Here is an 18,825-nt window from a genome sequence, read left to right as displayed (position 1 = left end):
ACAAAATCACTGAATTGCATCAATTGCTTTCAGATTAGCAGAAAACAGGTAATAGTGCATCCATGAGTGCATCGTACAGGCAATCTAAAGAAAGGGTAAATCTCAATTTCCAAGGTAAGACAAGATCTAAAGTGAGCTTGCATGCCTTCATTGTTTTAAAAATTGATGACACTCAAAACCCTGAAAAAGTTTAGAACAATTGATAGACAATTGAACGTTTACACAATTGCACCACACACTATCAATTTCCATCATACACACATACAAAACAATATGAAGCATGTTGTAAATTATCACTGTATTATATACATTTGGGCAACACCATTTTTTTGTTGCTTGAACATCAAACATTTCTTTACTTCAATATGTATAATTTATTCATTGCGCATTTTCCCTTTGAATTGAATTTCCACAACAAAAAGGGAACCAGGTACAAATTTCAAAGACCAGGTCACTCAAATGACTTTTCTAAATTCAGTCACTTCAATTAACATGTTACTTTTAAGAGTGTAGAATTCCGTGTTTTGTTTTCCGTGTTAGGTAGCAATTCTTACTTTGTTTAAAAAAATGCGACTGCACTTCTGACTACCATTAAATGATTAATTTTATAAATACTCAGGTTCACATGATCACAGTCCAGATAATCTATGACATTCTCTCTTTTTCTCACAGAAGCTTCAGAAAATGAATAAATAAAAACAATCCCTTGACCGAAACGAAATCAATCTCTTTTCTTGTCTCCGCCGCTTGTTACTTCCGCACTCCCATTTGCCATGCTTTTTGACATGTCACCATTCTGTAGACAGAGCAAGAAAATAGTATACACGATACTAAACATCGACAGTATAAATGTAGCCTAGAGGGTACAAGGAAAAATAACAAATGGTGACCACGTAGAGAAAAAAAAAACATAAGGCAACAACAAAAAAAAATAGGTGTGGTTACGGTAACATAGCCCAAAAAAATAGGGTAGGAAGGTAGGCAATCACTTTTTTGTTTTTTTTACTTTTTTTTCTAATGTGTACAAATTAAACCTACTTGACAGGGAAATAAGTGTGCGACTCGAGCGCTTTCGCTTTCATTGCGTTTTCTGCACTCGTTTTCTTGGGTTTTTGTTTTTGTTTTTGACAAATGTAATAAAAAGTTATAGGGTCGGCCCCTAAAAATAGGGTAGGTCGGGTTACCGTAACCACACCTATTTTTTTTTTAGGCCTAACACACTATCACTGTATCAGATTTCTCTATAAAGCTCGGAATCACATGACAAAGTACACACACTGTCAAAAACCTCATTCTACTGTTTAGAAATATGATAAGCTCTTTCAACAAGCTCAGTCATAAGAGGTAAGACTTAATAAATACGCTTTATTTTTGAAAGGATGGGATGATCATAATTATGATGAAGTAGGAACAGATAATCATGACATGACCCTTTGAAACATCATATCATCAAATTTTGAACTATGATCAAGAGTATTTAACACAGAATTGCTGATAATAGGTATTCCAAAGTGCTCTTCGCGTGTGGCGAAAAGTGACGCCGAGCGTGATTTTTCACTGGTTTTTAACTTGTTCAAACTCGCTGGAATGAGGTGAACTGAATAAAAAGAATACACCAAGATGATAATTGATTCTTCATAGTTACTTTAAAACAAAAATAAAGTATTAGATTCAAAATCTAACATTTGAAATACGCGTGTGAAAATGGTTACTAAGTTGTGATTTTCTGACGTCAGAACGAAGTTTTTGCTGCGTTGTTTTGACCCCAACCGGGAAAACTCCGCTCGGGCAGATAAGCCATTAAAGTTAGCAACAACCCGCTACTATAGACATGAAGAGGAAAGATTAAACTTCCCGATGATATCAATATTATTTTGATTGGCTTCCGTTTAAGAGTACTATTATTCAGTTTAAAACTTCGCTCGAAAATTTTGCCATCTCAGAACAAACAATATCCGGTTTTATGAATGCGAATGGCAAGGTCGGAGTTTGAACTTTCACCTGGTCTTATTTTCATACTGATGCAACCAACGGCTTGCTTGCCCGAGAACCGAAAACGAGGCAACCCGTTTTTCTCGTTGTCGATTACGCCGTGTCATGGCGGCGTTTGCCGAAGACCAAGCGATGGCACGTCACGGTCGCGAAAAATCGATTTTGCACCCAAACTTTGAGGAACCATTCGATCCAGATTATCTAGAAGGTAAGCATATATGCCTTACATTGTGTTCTCTTTCAATTCTTTAAGATATATTTGCTTATTTAAAAAACCACGGGGGATGAACGAACCGAGTTGATAGCAGACGAAGTACAGTGTTTGTGAAGGTGGGAGTAGTGAACTTCTCGGCATGCTGTATTTTTACAGTGAGGAAAATAAAGCATTATGACTCAAGGAATAAAGTCTTGAAACACATTTTTAACAATCTGTTCATTGATTTGAATCATTAACAAAGAGAATTACTAGAAATTAGCTTTTTTGCATGTGTGCTCGATAGTCGTCTTCTGGGTGATCTCCCTTATCTCCTTGTTTACATTTTACGATGTGCAAACAACTTCGCTTTTTTTACGTCAAATAATTCCGTTTTCTTTTCAAACTATTGTGTTCACTTCTTTTTTTATTTCACTGTTGTAACAAAGTTCCTTGAAAATGTGGTTGACTTGCAATGGACATTGGACTTTTCATGCACAATTTTTTTTAATTTTTTTTTATTTTAAACTTTCCTTCTTCGAGTATGTATGTGTTGTTGGAGTATGCGTTAGTGAGACATATACATGCGTGTAATCATCACAAATTGAATGGCTTGATTTTCATCAAGTACGTGTTTCTGTCATCTGAGCATAAAACATCACATACCACCATACAAATTACAATCATATTGTGTTCACTTCTTGAAATGGTAATTCTTAACTGTGCTAATGCCCTCCAACTTTTCCCTTCTCAATCTCAGATGATCGGTTCCAGAAACTAAAGGAGACATTTTTAATGACTGGCAGAGGGAGAAGACCAAGCCTTCCTCAGTTCCTGACTAACTTGATGGCAGGTGTTCATCAAGCTTTAACTTAAGCTCCGGGGACTGATTTGCTGGGAGCAAGGTCATACAGTGTAAGCATTCAAAATCAAATGGAAAAATACAGATGGAAAAAAAAGAAGTTTTACCTTCAGTATATGATGGCACTGTTTAGTATGAGCTTCTTTTGACATTCATTTTTCTAAATAAGTGTTGCAACTTACATTCTCTCTCTCTCTTTCTCTCTCTCTCTGCATATTCTATGTATTCATATTGTTCTGCTATATTATGTTAATAATCTGATATTCTATGGTCTGTCACGTTTGATGTTCTGCATGTATACTATTTGTATACATGTATACTTTTTATTTCATTTCACACACATGCCTAGTGGTAAGGCGTCCGCCCCGTGATCGGGAGGTCGTGGGTTCGAACCCCGGCCGGGTCATACCTAAGACTTTAAAATTGGCAATCTAGTGGCTGCTCCGCCTGGCGTCTGGCTGGCATTATGGGGTTAGTGCTAGGACTGGTTGGTCCGGTGTCAGAATAATGTGACTGGGTGAGACATGAAGCCTGTGCTGCGACTTCTGTCTTGTGTGTGGCGCACGTTATATGTCAAACAAACAAACACACCCCTTCATATGGGGCTATTGCCTTGCTAGATAAACAATCCATCCATCCATCCATCCATCCATCTCTCTCTCTCTCTCTCTCTCTCTCTCTCTCTCTCTCTCTCTCTCTCTCTCTCTCTCTCTCTCTCTCTCTCTGTAGCTAAGAAAAAAAGGTAAGCAGTGTATATGTGTTTGTGTGCAGGTATCTGTTTGGTTCAGTCGGCTGCTTTGTGACTCTTCATATCCAGAACGTGTGAAGGCACTGATCCAGAAGACTGAAAAATCCTTCAACAACATTGCTGTTTCTTCAGCTGATGCTGCATTCTTGAAAGAGACCTCTTATGTGAACATAATAAACAAAGAACTTGATGATGTTGGCATTGACTGGTCAAATGTGCATTCATGTTCTCAATTTTTAGGAACAGGTATCCGACTGACAAACCAGATTGTGATTGCACTTGAACAATTTAGAAAGAAAGAACATGTAAAACATGATTTTGCTTCTGAATGGTTGAATGTGTTAGGGGAGGGGATTGAAATGTTCTAGATCACAGATTGCTAAGTCTGAAGAGAAAAGTATGATGCAGTACAGAATCTTAAGCAAAGCTAAAGATAGGCGCCCTGAAGAACTTGAGAAGTTTTTGGTTCATGAATTTAGTGTGCAGTCAAACAGTTGCCAAGGAAGAAGTGTTTCCAACAAGAATTTGGACAGCTCAAACCAGGAGCAAGAGAAATTAGTCCATCACAGCACAGTTGAACCAGCAGGAATACTTGACAGTAGGGAAGAAAACCAGCATAGCATTAGCAGTCTGCAAGTTCAACATTCAGCTGCTACAATGGTTACGCTGGAATACCACAACATACTACAGGAAGGGAAAGAAAAGGCAGAAAAAGAAAGCTTGAACATTTGGAGTATATTGTAGGTGGTGCAAATCTGACTACCACTTGGCAAACTAAGGACTTTGCTGATTTGACTAATGCTAAAGAAAAACTGGACTTTTCTCAAACAAGTGCATGCCAATTTTAGTCAAGAAACTACAGCAAGAGAACAGAAATGTGAAGAAAAGCTTATCAGGAGTGAGAAACTCCAAACTCTAAAGAAGAAGTGCAAATTTCAAAGCTACCCACCAAGGAGATCTTGTGCTAAAAAAATATTCTTGAGCAAGAACTAAACATTTTAAAAGAGGAAGCTTTATCACTGACGGCAGAAAAAATTGCTGTGCAACAATAATCTTCAAAACTGAGGCAGAAAATTGAGCTTTTACAAAGTTAACTTGCAAGCATGACAGAGTAAGCTAATCAAAACATACTTTTTTCGTAAAAAAAAAAAAAAAAAGATTTTTTTTTTTTTTTTTAATGTTGTTTTTTTTACCTCAGATAAAAAACAGTTATGGTCTCAAGGGAAGAAAAGACGTTCATTGTCTTGTTTGCTGTTCTGACAGTTTATTAAAAACTGATCATTTTGGTATAAGGTACTTGCATTATCTTAAACATTGAACCAGATAAAAACATTTTGAAGAAGCCAAAATTCACGTTATGTACAAAATATCTGTTTTTTCAAGACAATGCTATGTTTTTATTAAGCATGTAGAAATCCAAGTGTGTATCACTTATTAAGAGCTTTTAATGCTGAACAAATGGATACCAAAAACAGCTTTGTAACTTTTAAAGCAAGAAAGTTATGGCAGACCAAAAATGACCACTTAGTCGCCATTTTTCTCGACTTGACAAAACAGCACTTTTGGCATTTTTGATCAAAGATATCGTACTAACCAGTTGTCAGATAGAGTTGAAAAAAATTAGGCTTAGATATCATATCCTGCTCTTCCTAGAAAATGTATTACAATGAAAATGCATTTTATGATTTAGAGATGAAAGAGTTAGAAAATGGACTCTTGCCCAGTTGTTGGGAGTAGCAGAGGGCTTATTTTGCTATTTTGTGCCATTTTTGAAGCTCTGTATTTCTATTACGATGTATTTCCTGTCAATGTATTTTGCATTATCAATCTGAAAAGTATATAAACTATTCATAAACTCATTTTTTGACTCATGTGATTTGATTTGTGTGCTTGAGGCATGTTTGAATGTGCGGAAGAATGATGTGCGAAAAATTTTCAGAGTCCAAAAATACGGAAAAAAATCATAACTTTTTTTTTTCCCAGCCCACCTTAAAAAAAAAGTATTCCTGTGCTCAGAATGAAAAACTCTATTTGTTTAACTAAGTTTCATATGGGTTATTTGAAAATTGAAAATCACTTTGGAATACCTACTGATAAAGATGTTTTAATACCCCACACTTGAGTAAACAGACATGATGTGTTTGCTTATGTAATACATAACGAAATAGCTGCACTATCAAACAATAACTGACCTGTTGAGCAGACGAATCTTTTCCGAGTCTGAGAGGACACTTCAACTCTGCTGAAGAATCTCCTCCACCATCTTGTGGTCCCTCTACCTTCTTCCATGGATTCCACATCTTGGAAATGTATGGTTGTATATATTTGTGGAAAAACCACAGCACAAAAGGTATTACAATGCAGGGAACGCACACCATTCTGAATCGTTTGGCCTACCTTTCTATCTCGTAATTTCTACATCAACTTCCGGATTGTACAAAACTAGCACTAGCAGAGAAATTTAGCGGACTAATTGCGTTGTAGAGACTAAAAACAAGATTGAAAATGATTCAAATAGAAGCATAAAATTACGATTTTATACTTCCATTTTATTCTTTCATTTAGGTCCTTTGGTTGAGGAGAAAGTAAGTTACTGAAATAAATGTACCTTTTTTCTTTGTGAAGGGAGGTAACTTCAGAACATTTGCAGAAGTTTACATCCGGTTCCGTCTGGACCAAGTAAAGACAACCTTTGACGTGGATGCGATAGGTATTTTACAGCAATGGTGCCCTGATCGCCGAAAATCATGACTAGATTCTGAGTGACATTTCCGGCGCTGAAAGTGTCGCGCGAGTATGTGAAACATCTCTTTGGGGTTCTGAGGTTCCGCCATGAGTGGCCACAGTCGGCCCTCCACAAGAGGAAAGGAGGTTCTCTCTCACACCCTCACAGATCGGAAGGGTCAGTTGCAGAACGTCAAGGCGGCTCGTGTTTATGTTTTTGGAGATGGCGATCTAGTTGAAGATGAGGACGAAAATGTCGAGTTTGAGATGCCTGAGGTTAGATCGAGACGGGGACAGGCTGGAGGTCCAAGCTCGTCTTTACAACCAGCTGGAGAAGAAGACGAAGTCTTCTACGAGAAAGAGATTGGTGAAGGCGAAACTCTCCAGAGTCTGGCACTCAAGTATTCTTGTCCGGTAAGTTGACACATGCCACAGGTTTGCAATGCAATGCAACAGAATTGCTGCATGAGAGCATAAGTTGTTGTTGCTCTTTATACTAGTTTGATTTTCATTTGTGATACTTTCCTTTAAAAATACCTATTACTAACCATCTCTCTTCTTCTTCCTTATTCAGTGTTGACGCCATTACACAAAATACTCAGAAGCCGCAGCAGAAGACATATTAAGTGTCTCTCTGAGTCTAGGATTGGGAATGTAGTTTAAATCATGTATGCAATTGACCAATTCAAAATTTGAACTAGTGGATTTTTTCTGCAATATGTAAACGAACCAAAAACAGATGATAATTACACAACATAAGCATCACTTCTAAAAAAATGTTTGAAATTGTACGACCAGCATGTAGATCTACACACAGACACACAGTGACACTCACAAGTTGGCGTGTATACGCAAAGACAGGCATCTATAGCGGGATTGTGGCATAGTGGACCTGGGGCATATTAGGCCTGTGGCATAATGGGGGCCTGCCCCCTTGATCATGATGTAATAAGCTCAAACAGAAAGTTCTCTCTCTCAAAACGCTTCGCTCCACCCAGGCTATTCATTCATCTCCCACTCCAGACTTCCCCCTTCCGTCATCTTCATGTGCAATTATAATTTAGACACCACCACCAGTGTGCATAGTTGTATACCTCCATGCTTCCCATACAAGACACCGTTTTGGGTGCAATAAGTCAAGAAGGGAGAGGGATGGATGAAGCACTGACTAAAGTGGATAGACAATGTTCGGAAATAACTGTGTCGGGTTTGAATCTATGGGTTGCAGGGTTCGACACTAACGGGGGCGGGGGGCGGAACGCCCCAGAGTTTTGTGTTCCGCCCCAAACATTGCCGAAGCTTGGGGCCCACTCCGCCCCAGGATAAATGCCAGCAGAGCCAATCACTAAAAATCGCCAGTCAAAGTCGTCACTGAAATTTGCGTTACGATCAATGCCGCAGTCAAGAAAAAAACACATTCAAATCGTCGAAGGACAATGTCGTAAGGGAAATAACTCCCAGATTGCGCTCTTTAGCGTGAGAGATAAGTATCGCCTTCAAATGCCAAACGCAAAATGTGGCGACACATCCCTGGTGTAAAAAGACATGGAAATGAAGATGAAGAACAGGGTGGAGAGAAACGAAAAAAGGAGACCGATGCAGCCAAAAGCGCGAAGCGCTGTCGTAATTTCAATGTCAAATGGTTGAAAAAATTTCCCTGGCTTCAGTACGATGAAGAAAAACAGACAATGCATTGCCGCACGTGAATACTGAGAGTGGGCCCCAGATTTTTTTTTCCGCCCCAGCAATTTCCATCTCTGGGGCCAGTGTGGCCCCAGGCCAAATAAGTTAGTGTCGACCCCTGGGTTGTGAAAGAGTGAATACTCTTGCTTAAAGTTATTGACTCAATTGAGTCAAATTATCCAACGTGACATAAGCCAGTCACTGGCGAGGGGTGTGTCTGAAACACGTGAACAAGGAGTATGTGTGGAAAGCTTTCCGCACTAAAAGCAAGAGTATTTACTCTTTCACTTTCAGTTCACAATCCATACTAACCAACAGAGGTATTTTTGGAGTTGGTCTATTCAGAGAAGGAGAAACCAAAAACTAATGTCTGCATACTGATCTGAGAATGAGAGAACCAAGGATAATTTCATCAGGAGAAGCTCTGGTCTTTAAGTTAAACTTAAAGGAGCTCCAAAGCCTATGTCTCGATCAAAACCAAATGACTTTTGATTCCACGAGAAACGCAAGAAGGCAATTAAGTTCAACAAGCTAATAATGCAGTGACCAGTACACTGAGCCCAAAAAGTTTAAGGATATTTTTTCAGTGGTATACCCCAGATGTTAAACAGCAATTTTTGGGTCAGAAATATACGTGTATTTGAAGATCAGTCTTTCTTCTGCTTAAAAATGTGTTTCTTGAATCTGAGCAATATTTGGGTATGACGTCACATGTACGTGACCACGCCTACCCTAAAAAATGGCGTTTTTTGACGGCATGATTCAATTTCAACCGTCGAAACGGTGACTTAAACTGAATAATATTTTGCATTTTTTACACCAAAAGATTTATTTGGTGTCTTACCTAACAAGTCATACAAATTTCGTTCAAATCCGCCGCGCAGTTAGGCTGATCCAACGTGTAAAGGAAAGCGACAACAATCCTTAAAAACACTTTAAACAGCCAAAAATCCAGGGTTTTTATGGTGTTTTTGCGGGTTAGCCGCAGTTGATATGCAATAAATCTAAAACTACAAATAGCAGCCTCTCCAAATTTCACAGAGCAATGACAAAAACCCTCATCTGGATATGTTCCAGTACTTAGGTCAAACAGAACCCAAGAATGGACGTTGTAACGGTTTTCCGTTAAAAATTTAGAAACGTTTGTAACGTCTAAGAAACAAATGTAACATGCACGCAACTTTGTATACTTTGCAAAGAATGATGCCATTACATGTGTGCCAAGTTTAAAAACATTCTTTCACGGGCTCAAAAGGTATGATTGTTCGAAAAGAGGTGAAAAATACTGCCCCTGGTGTCTTTCGCGCAACTTTTTTTAGGACTTTTTCTATAATTTTGATTCTCGTTCTCCGATAGGATGGGTATAGCCTTTCACGGATGATGCAAATCACTTGCTCGGTAAGGACGGGCGCTGTGGCGGGGTGGTAAGACGTCGGCCTCTTAATCGGAAGGTCGAGGGTTCGAATCCCGGTCGCGGCCGCCTGGTGGGTTAAGTGTGGAGATTTTTCCGATCTCCCAGGTCAACTTATGTGCAGACCTGCTGGTGGCTTATCCCCCTTCGTGTGTACATGCAAGCACAAGACCAAGTGCGCACGGAAAAGATCCTGTAATCCATGTCAGAGTTCGGTCGGTTATAGAAACACGAAAATATCCAGCATGCTTCCTCCGAAAGCGGCGTATGGCTGCCTTAATGGCGGGGTAAAAACGGTCATACACGTAAAATTCCATTCGTGCAAAAAACACGAGTGTACGTGGGAGTTTCAGCCCACGAACGCAGAAGAAGAAGACTTGCTCGGTAGAAGTTGCAGAAAAGAACTTTTTGCGTGTTTTGAACACAGCTGTGCTGTATAAGAAAGAAGTAAAGAATACAAAGAATCAAATAACAGAAGAATGCAGACATGACGTCATATAATTCCAAAAATATGACGTCAGATGGAGGCAACACCGGGTTTTTCTCATCGTCGTCTTGATAGCGGCGAGACACAATCTGACATTTGCTGTGACGAATCAGACAGTTTGAATGCTATGAAATGAAGCTGTGGAGATGGACATCGCCAGGTTTTTAAGAGTCTGTAAGAGCATTGTCTCGATAGTGGAAAGTGTGTGTCCTGATCACTCAGCCACCTTGTATGAGTTTTGCAGACGTCATCGTCTAAAAATAGAACAGCAGAGCGGAGTGAGATTTTACTTTTTATTTCTTCAAAGTCATCAGGCTATATCTTTTGACCCCACGAACGAATGTTTCTGAAACTTGGTACACATGTAATGGCACCATTCTTTGCAAAGTACACAGAATTGCGTGCATGTCACATTTGTTTCTAGGACGTTATGAACGTTTGCAAATTTTTTACGGAAAACTGTTACAACGTCCATTCTTGGGTTCTGTTTGCCCCAAGTACTTGCGCGAAACCAGATGAGGGTCTTATGTCATCGTTCTGTGTAATTTGGAGAGGCTGCTATTTGTAGTTTTATATGTATCGCATATCAACTGCAGCTACCCAGCAAAAGCACCACAAAAAACCCGGATTTTTTGCTGTTTTTCAGGATAGTAGTCGCTTTCCTTTACACGCTAGATTAGCCTGACTGCGCGACGGATTTAAACGAACTTTATATGACTTGTTAGGTAAGACAACAAATAAACATTTTGGTGTAAAAAATGCAAAATATCGTTCAGTTTAAGTCGCCGTTGACTGTTGATGGTGAATCATGCCATCAAAAAACGCCATTTTTGAGGGTAGGCATGGTCACGAACATGTGACGTCATGCCCAAAAATTGCTCAGATTCCTGATAGACATTTTTGAGCAGAAGAAAGACAAATCTTAAAATACACGTTAATTTCTGACCCAAAAACTGCTGTTTAACATCTGGGGTATACTACTGAAAAAATATCCTTAACTTTTTGGGCTCAGTGTAACTCAGTAACTGCATGTATATTTTTAGGAATCAGCTGTCATTTGCTGATTCAAGTCGACAAAATCTACAAACCTTTGCTTGTCATGGGCAAGTGATGATGAAATGTAAATCTGGCAGGATGTGACATTAGTGGTATGGTGCAGCTATGTAACTCAGGAATCTGATTCTCTTTTATTTTTTCAGCTTGGAGATTGTGTAGGCAGCAGTGAGTGATGAATGAAATTCAATGTAAACCTCTCCCCCTCTTTTAAATCAATTCCTGTGTGAATGTGTATTTTAATTTTAGCTACGGGCTACATTGTACTTTCTTTTAATTGATTTTTGAAAAGTGTATTCATGTATTAGTCAGGAAAATGGATGTGTGTGGAGGGGGGGTGGGTGGGTGGTGGTGTCATTTAGTTGAATTCTGGCTTTTCTTTGCCTTGACAGAAGGACCGGAATGCTTGCTGAAGTGAATGTTATAGATATCATTTGTTTTTTCTTCTTTGTGCCCCGAAAACCTACATTTTAATCATTCTGACCTCAAAGACCAGTGTTCTAGGGTTTAGTGACCTGAAGGGAACCACAAGTTTTCTTCTTTTTCCATACAATACGTTAAGTTGCTCAGCCTCATGCGATAACTTCACTGTGAACAATACAAGACACAGCACATGGTTACTTAACCTTTACAGCGGAACCCCCTTTTAAATTTGTAATCATCTGAGAAAATAGGTCTTAAAGTGGAGTTACATTTTCACAACTTATGCAGTTGCTCAGAAAATATGAAAACGCAAGGTCTAACCCTAACCCTGGGTATGTCCTACTCTTACTGTAAAGAAATCATTACAGATTTTAACTAATGAAATACGGAAATTTGATAGTTTTCATGAAACAGGTGGGAAGTGAAGTGGGATGGTGGTGGGGTGAGGGTAGCTGTTAAAAATCAGATTCAGACTGAAAAGAAAACAAGTCGCGTAAGGCGAAATAACAACATTTAGTCAAGCTGTCGAACTCACAGAATGAAACTGAACGCACTGCATTTTTCACAATGACCGTAGTCCGGCGCTCGTACAAAAGGCAGTGAAATTAACGAGCCTGTTTAGCGCGGTAGTGGTTGGGCTGTGCTGCAAAGCACGCTTTTCTGTACCTCTCTTCGCTTTAACTTTCTGAGCGTGTTTTTAATCGAAACATATATCTATATGTTTTTGGAATCAGGAACCAACAAGGAATAAGATGAAATTGTTTTTAAATCGATTTCGGAAATTTAATTTTAATCATAATTTTTATATATATTTTTTTTAGAGCTTGTTTTTAATCCGAATATAACATATTTATATGTTTTTGGAATCAGAAAATGATGAAGACTAAGATAAACGTAAATTTGGATCATTTTATAAAAAAATAATTTTAATTACAATTTTCGAATTTTTAATGACCAAAGTCATAAATTAATTTTTAAGCCTCCAAGCTGAAATGCAATACCAAAGTCCGGCGTTCGTCGAAGATTGCTTGGCCAAAATTTCAATCAATTGGATTGAAAAATGAGGGTGTGACAGTGCCGCCTCAACTTTTACAAAAAGCCGGATATGACGTCATGAAAGACATTTATCGAAAAAAACGTCCGGGGATATCATACCCAGGAACTCTCATGTCAAATTTCATAAAGATCGGTCCAGTAGTTCACTCTGAATCGCTCTACACACACACACGCACAGACAGACACACACACACAGACAAACATACACCACGACCCTCGTCTCGATTCCCCCTCTATGTTAAAACATTTAGTCAAAACTTGACTAAATGTAAAAAGGGGGTGGAATATGGGGTGGTGGGAGGAAAGGAGAGAGAGAGAGAAACATAACTGTAAACTAGATTGGCCTATCCTTAGCAACAGAATTTTGCACACATGATTATACAAAGTGTTTGATTGATCTGTTGGATCGCAGATGCTATCTGTTTGTTCACACTAAGCACTGTGGGTGTCGGTGAAGCTGTAGGTTAGGTGACTGCATTGATCCATCGATTCCCCTGACACTGCAATATGTGCATGTTGTAGATTGGGCAACATATGTGTCAGTGACGTGAATAAAGAATACTCTAATTAATGCTAGTGCATAATTTTATCACTGTCTGTTGGGAAAGGTGCTCTTGATAATGACAGTATTTTTTTCTTGAGAACCCTAAGATTTAAAAGCAAAACTACCCAAACGTAGTGAACTTGTTTCGTTTATTAATTCCCAAGAAAGAGAGAGAGTGTGTGTGTTCCTTTTCCTTTTTCCTTTTCATTACTTTATTGTCCCATCGCTGGGAAATTTGGGTCGCTTCCTCCCAGTGGAAAGCTAGCAGCAAAAGAGTCTTGCTACCCAGGTGTCTGCGTGTTTAGGTGTATTCAGCCACCTGCACTTATGGCAGAATGACCAAGGTCTTTTACGTGCTATTGTGGTGACACGGGGGTGGGACATGGCTTCCGTCTCTGGGTCTGCACATGAAGTTGACCCGTGTCCATCCCGGTGTCACAAACTGAAACCTCTGCTGAACAATCCTTCTCATTGCGCATGCGCCAATCTTGGACTTAAAAATGCAACCCTTTGGCCCCCAAATCAAAGCTTGAATGCATTCTGATACATTTTGTTGTTGTTGTTGTGCTCTAGCAACTGAGCTACCTGGCCCCTTGTTTTTGTGGTTGTTGCTATCAGCGTGAGTTTGATCCCCATGTTCGGCGAGGGATTTATTTCCCAGAGTCAACTTTGTGCAGACTCTCTTCATTGTCCGAACACCCCTGTGTGCATGCATGCGGACGATAAAGAACCCAAGTTCACAGCAAAAGTCTCAGGGCCTGGGAACAGGATGAAGAATACTCGTCTGCAGCTAGCTTTCCTCAGTGAGAAAGCAGCCCGAATGTCTTTGAGGGTAATCTCACAGGACTATATGAAATCTTATCATTGAAAGAGAAAATGTTATTTGCATACATACAATCAAGATGAAAACTTTTCGCCAAATACATAAGAAAATGATAGCTTCTTTTTTTTTCAAATTTACCAGTGCTATACCTGTCACACAGCATGCTTTTCCTCTACATTAAACACACACACACAAATTGTCTTTGAGCGTGTATGTGAAATCCAGTCAGAGGAAAGCCATGTGCATGTTATTGATCTTTTGTCAATCTCTTTTACACTCGCAAGTGAGATGGACTCACTATCACATGTTGCACCTGTATTTTGTACTGTAAATTATCTTATTGTACAAGGGTAATAACAGTAACACTTAGCATTGTCACATTCAGGTGTGTAAAGAAGAGACTGGTAGTGGTGACATCTGTTTGGCACAAGTTTGCATGGAGGCCGTGCAACATCTGTTCAGAGATGAAAGGTTTCATGCAGAATAAGTTTGTGAAAGCTAAGAATCTCTCTCTTCTTTACTTCCCCACCCATCTCTACCCTCTCTGACTCCCCCCCCCCCCTCTCTCTCTCTGTCTCACTCAGGCATACATGCATGCAGATGTACTAGCTCACACTCAACCACAAATACTTCTGGTTGTTTCAGTGGTATGTCAATAAAAAAAACAACTGGGTGTGTACTTGATTCCCAGACACTATGTGGCAAAATTGTGTTTTATTCATATATATGAGAACAGATCATGTATTTAATAATAATGTCAGCTGTAAACAACCCTCAGCACATTATTACCCAGCCACAAGATGAATACTATTAATAATGACCTTGTTTTTCTTTCCAATGACAAGCGAACAAGGCATGTCATAATGCTCTTATCCATGTCTTCTGTATGCAAGACCTCCGAAGCTAAAGTCAGTGATAGTGAGTGTTGGCCATGACATTTCTTTCTTCCTCAGTCTTTGTTTCAGCATTCCATCAGTTCTGTTTCACTCTCTGGCTCCTTCACCCTTTAAATTCTTTGAGTTTGAGAGTCTGTTGGTGTATAGATATTGGTTGTTTGAGACCCTAACATCTACCCTTTATTTATGCGAGTGTTTGTTTTACAGTACTTACCCACAGTACATGTATTCTTTATTTATTTGAAGTGAAGACAAACCTTTACCTTATTCTTTGTGTTTTTCAGGTGTCAGAGCTGAAGAGGATCAACAATCTTATAAAGGACCAGGACTTCTTTGCACTCCGTGTCTTGAAGGTACCGATGAAACGCCATGGGTATCTCTCAGAGATCGTGAAACAAGAACAGAACGAGGCAGCCAAAAAGAAAGTCCCAAACCTCCGCAATGGAGCCACCTTACCCTCCGAATCCGACATTCCCTCGGACGCTGCGTATTCAGACGCCATATGCTCCGATGTAGACTTCAGTGACCCGGAAACTCAGATGCGGGTCATGCGCACAGTGAGCATACGTGACAATTTTTCCAAACAAGGGCGTGAGGCCAACCGCTTCTTGAAGAAGATGGACAAAGATCTGTCCAAGCTTCGGCAGACAACGACCACAGAGCGACAATCGCTGGACCAAGTGATATCCATGCTGACAAACAAAAGCATTTATCCCCTGCAGAGCAGGCGGAGGCTGGACGGAGCAGACTGTGGAATAAGATGGTGGATGGTTTTGCTGGTGGCAGTGTTCTTGGTGGTAGCTGTTTTAGTTATATACTATGGTTATGTCCACGGATTCTTGAAAGACAAAGACGATGGATCCTGATTTTTGCTTGAATGTGATTACTGCGGGCTCACTGTTGATAAATGTGTATGTGTTATTGCATGTCCTTCAACTTGACCATTTAAATAGTTGAAAGTGTGGGTGAGGAATGAATTAGTTGAATTTTTGTTTAGTTACAAGAGATCTCAGTTTAACACAGCACATCAGATGTGACTGAACATAAATTGGCACATCATCAGTACATGACAAGCTAGTAAGGATGGGTTGAGTTGGCATAAATTTAGTTACCAGCTGTAACTTACTTACTTTAAACAAGAAGTAATGAGTACTGCTAGCTCAAATATAAGCCAAAACATCCCCCTGTTGTAATTCCCCTTGAACGTTTTTGAAACCAAGGACCCAATTTGCATTTAGTCATACCGGGAGTGCAATTTATGGCCAGTGTGGGAAGAGTTTTAGTTCACAGTGCAGAATGCCAGTAATTATGATTGTTACAGTAACTGTCCAATAATGATCTTTTTATTGCTAACACTTACATTTGCTGGGCGGGGATGTAGCTCAGTCGGTAGTGCGCTGGATTTGTATCCAGTTGGCCGCTATCAGCGTGAGTTCGTCCCCACGTTCGGCGAGAGATTTATTTCTCAGAGTCAACATTGTGTGCAGACTCTCCTCGGTGTCCGAACACCCATGTGTGTACACGCAAGCACAAGACCAAGTGCGCACGAAAAAGATCCTGTAATCCATGTCAGAGTTCGGTGGGTTATAGATTAGAAACACGAAAATACCCAGCATGCTTCTTCCGAAAGCGGCGTATGGCTGCCTAAATGGCGGGGTAAAAACGGTCATACACGTAAAGTTCCACTCGTGCAAAAAACACGAGTGTACGTGGGAGTTTCAGCCCACGAACGCAGAAGAAGAAGAAGACTTACATTTGCTACTTTTTTCAGAACCTTTTTTTGCAAGGTAGTGATTGCCAAGAACATTGCTGTATAAAACAAAGATGAGATTGGTTGCAGGTCATAAGCTTCATATTGATTGATTGAGGTCCTACTTAGTATGCTTGATATTGGTTTTGTTTGTGGACTCTGGAGTGCACAGTGGGAATATTCTTTTGCTAGCACCAGTTCAATGTCTTGAATTGATACACATGTATACAAATGTTTCAGCATGAATTTCTTTGTTACTGTAGGGGAGGAGTGGTTTGGAAAATAGGTGTGACTGCTGTTTATGTATAGCATACTGGTAAATCTGTAAACATTTATTTAGAAATTTTGGTTTCATTGTTTGTTATTTATTTATGTTTTCATTGGCTTCAAGAAGAAGATTGGGTGTGGTATTTTTTGTGTTCCAGGTATCTTCCTTTAAAAGATGCGATATTATCATGTTCATGCTGCTGGCCTGCTCAGAGTGCTGAAAATTCTGTTCGTTTTGTGCTCATGAAATGCGTGACTTTCTTGAGATATTTTTTTCAAAGTTTTGTGTCTCCCCCCCCAAAAGTAAATTTTTCACAATGACATTAGTTTATTGATGGATTGATTGATCAAAGAATTAACTCAGTGAAAAAAGGAAAACATTTTTACAAGGCTTTCTTGGACCATTCTTTCTATTTCCTCATTTTTATTTTGTTGTTTAATGGTTTTGGACCTATTACTTTATGTGAATGTGTTGAATAATAATTGATGTTTGTGCACAAAAAATAGAAAAGAAGAACATACTCATGTAATGTATGGTGTGTTTTTTTAAAGAAAGGAAATGCTTTATCAGCAATACAGCATTCGTTTAATTTCATACTTTGTCTTCCCATTGCTGGGAAACTTTGGTCGCTCTCCCCAAGTGGAAAGCTAGCAGCAACAGAGTCGCGCTTCACAAGTGGGTGTGTCTTTAGGTGTAATCAGCTACATTCATGTCTTGCAGAATGACCAATTCTTTTCTGTGCTACGCCAGTGACACAGGGTTAGAACATGGATACCGTTTCTGAGCCATCACATAAAGTTGACCTATATCTGTCCTGGCCTGGATTCGATATCACAAGATCAGTGCTCTACCAACTGAACTACCCCACCATTGAGTTTTAGCCCCCAGGTAAAGGGTGGAAGGTGGTCAAAGGTCAGCAGAGATGTCGTTATTTAAAAAGGTCCTATCAGTTAGAGCTGTGTTTGATCTAATCCTTTACATGGGTGTTAGACCATATCTACAAGATCTGTGTGGCAATATTCCTGTGGTCTTGAGAGTAGGTTTCATTACAGTTGTCCCCAGGCTGATATTTTCATGTCAAAAGTGTTCCAAGGTATTCTTATGGTAGAATGGACCAACACGTTTTATTTCAATATGGGTGTGTGTGTATCTGAGCCGTTACACAAAAAGGATTCAACTGTATCAGTTTGAGCCAATGGTGTAAAGTGCGGGCTGTATACACTTAGGTCCCATGAATTCATGTGTTAGAATACATCTATATATATATGACTGTGTAAATGAAAAGACTGTGATGAATCTTCTGCATGCTAAAAAAAAAAAAAGTGTTTTCATGTAGACTTTCTGCCTTATGGAACGGATTGATGAGCAAGTGTGTGTGAGAGAGAAAGAGAGAGAGAGCAAAATGAGACAGATGAAGGGTGATTTGAGTTTGAAGATAAGTGGTGTATACATGCATGCTTATCTGGTCAAAAATGCTTGTCATATTTGTTGAAGCTGGTCTGAACAAGTGAAAGTTTGTGATATAAACCTCTCAGTAAATACAAACCATCATGTGTTGCTTTTGTGCCTGTATAACTGTTGCAACGTGTACATCAGAAATGTACTTATCATGCTGGAACATTTTATGTTGTACAATGCCCACAATGCATTTATTGAAAATGCCATGATTCTTCCTACTGTACATAGCTGGATTATAAATAGATATTTTGGAAAGCAATAAATGTCTGTGAATGCAGACATGCGTATCTTCTGTCTGTTCTTCTGTTTTATGTCTATCATAGACACACAGACTATGTGTCAGTGTGTAAAATAGTCATTTGTAACAGGTCCACTCATCTTCAAGGTACAGTGAAACCGGACATAACAACCCCGTTTGCCAACCAAATTTCTGGGCACAGATGCCTTTCACACT

General features: G+C 39.4%; 1 protein-coding gene and 1 long non-coding RNA gene across 2 annotated transcripts; both read left to right on the top strand.

Annotated features, from left to right (window-relative positions):
* The first annotated feature begins 1,497 nt into the window (after nt 1-1,497).
* LOC138981161 (uncharacterized) lies at nt 1,498-5,654 on the top strand. Its single transcript, XR_011460579.1, has 3 exons — nt 1,498-2,200; nt 2,946-3,100; nt 3,819-5,654. It is a non-coding gene; the product is annotated as an uncharacterized lncRNA (long non-coding RNA).
* Nucleotides 5,655-6,415: 761 nt separating this feature from the next.
* Nucleotides 6,416-18,663, top strand: LOC138981123 (lysM and putative peptidoglycan-binding domain-containing protein 3-like). Its single transcript, XM_070353967.1, has 2 exons — nt 6,416-6,933; nt 15,180-18,663. Exons 1-2 carry the CDS (start codon nt 6,628-6,630, stop codon nt 15,759-15,761), a joined length of 888 nt encoding a protein of 295 aa, XP_070210068.1. The 5' UTR covers nt 6,416-6,627; the 3' UTR covers nt 15,762-18,663.
* Nucleotides 18,664-18,825: the final 162 nt, after the last annotated feature.

The sequence above is a fragment of the Littorina saxatilis genome, linkage group LG1, assembly GCF_037325665.1.
Source record: "Littorina saxatilis isolate snail1 linkage group LG1, US_GU_Lsax_2.0, whole genome shotgun sequence".
NCBI lineage: Eukaryota > Metazoa > Mollusca > Gastropoda > Littorinimorpha > Littorinidae > Littorina > Littorina saxatilis.
This window is presented reverse-complemented; position numbering and strand designations above follow the sequence as displayed.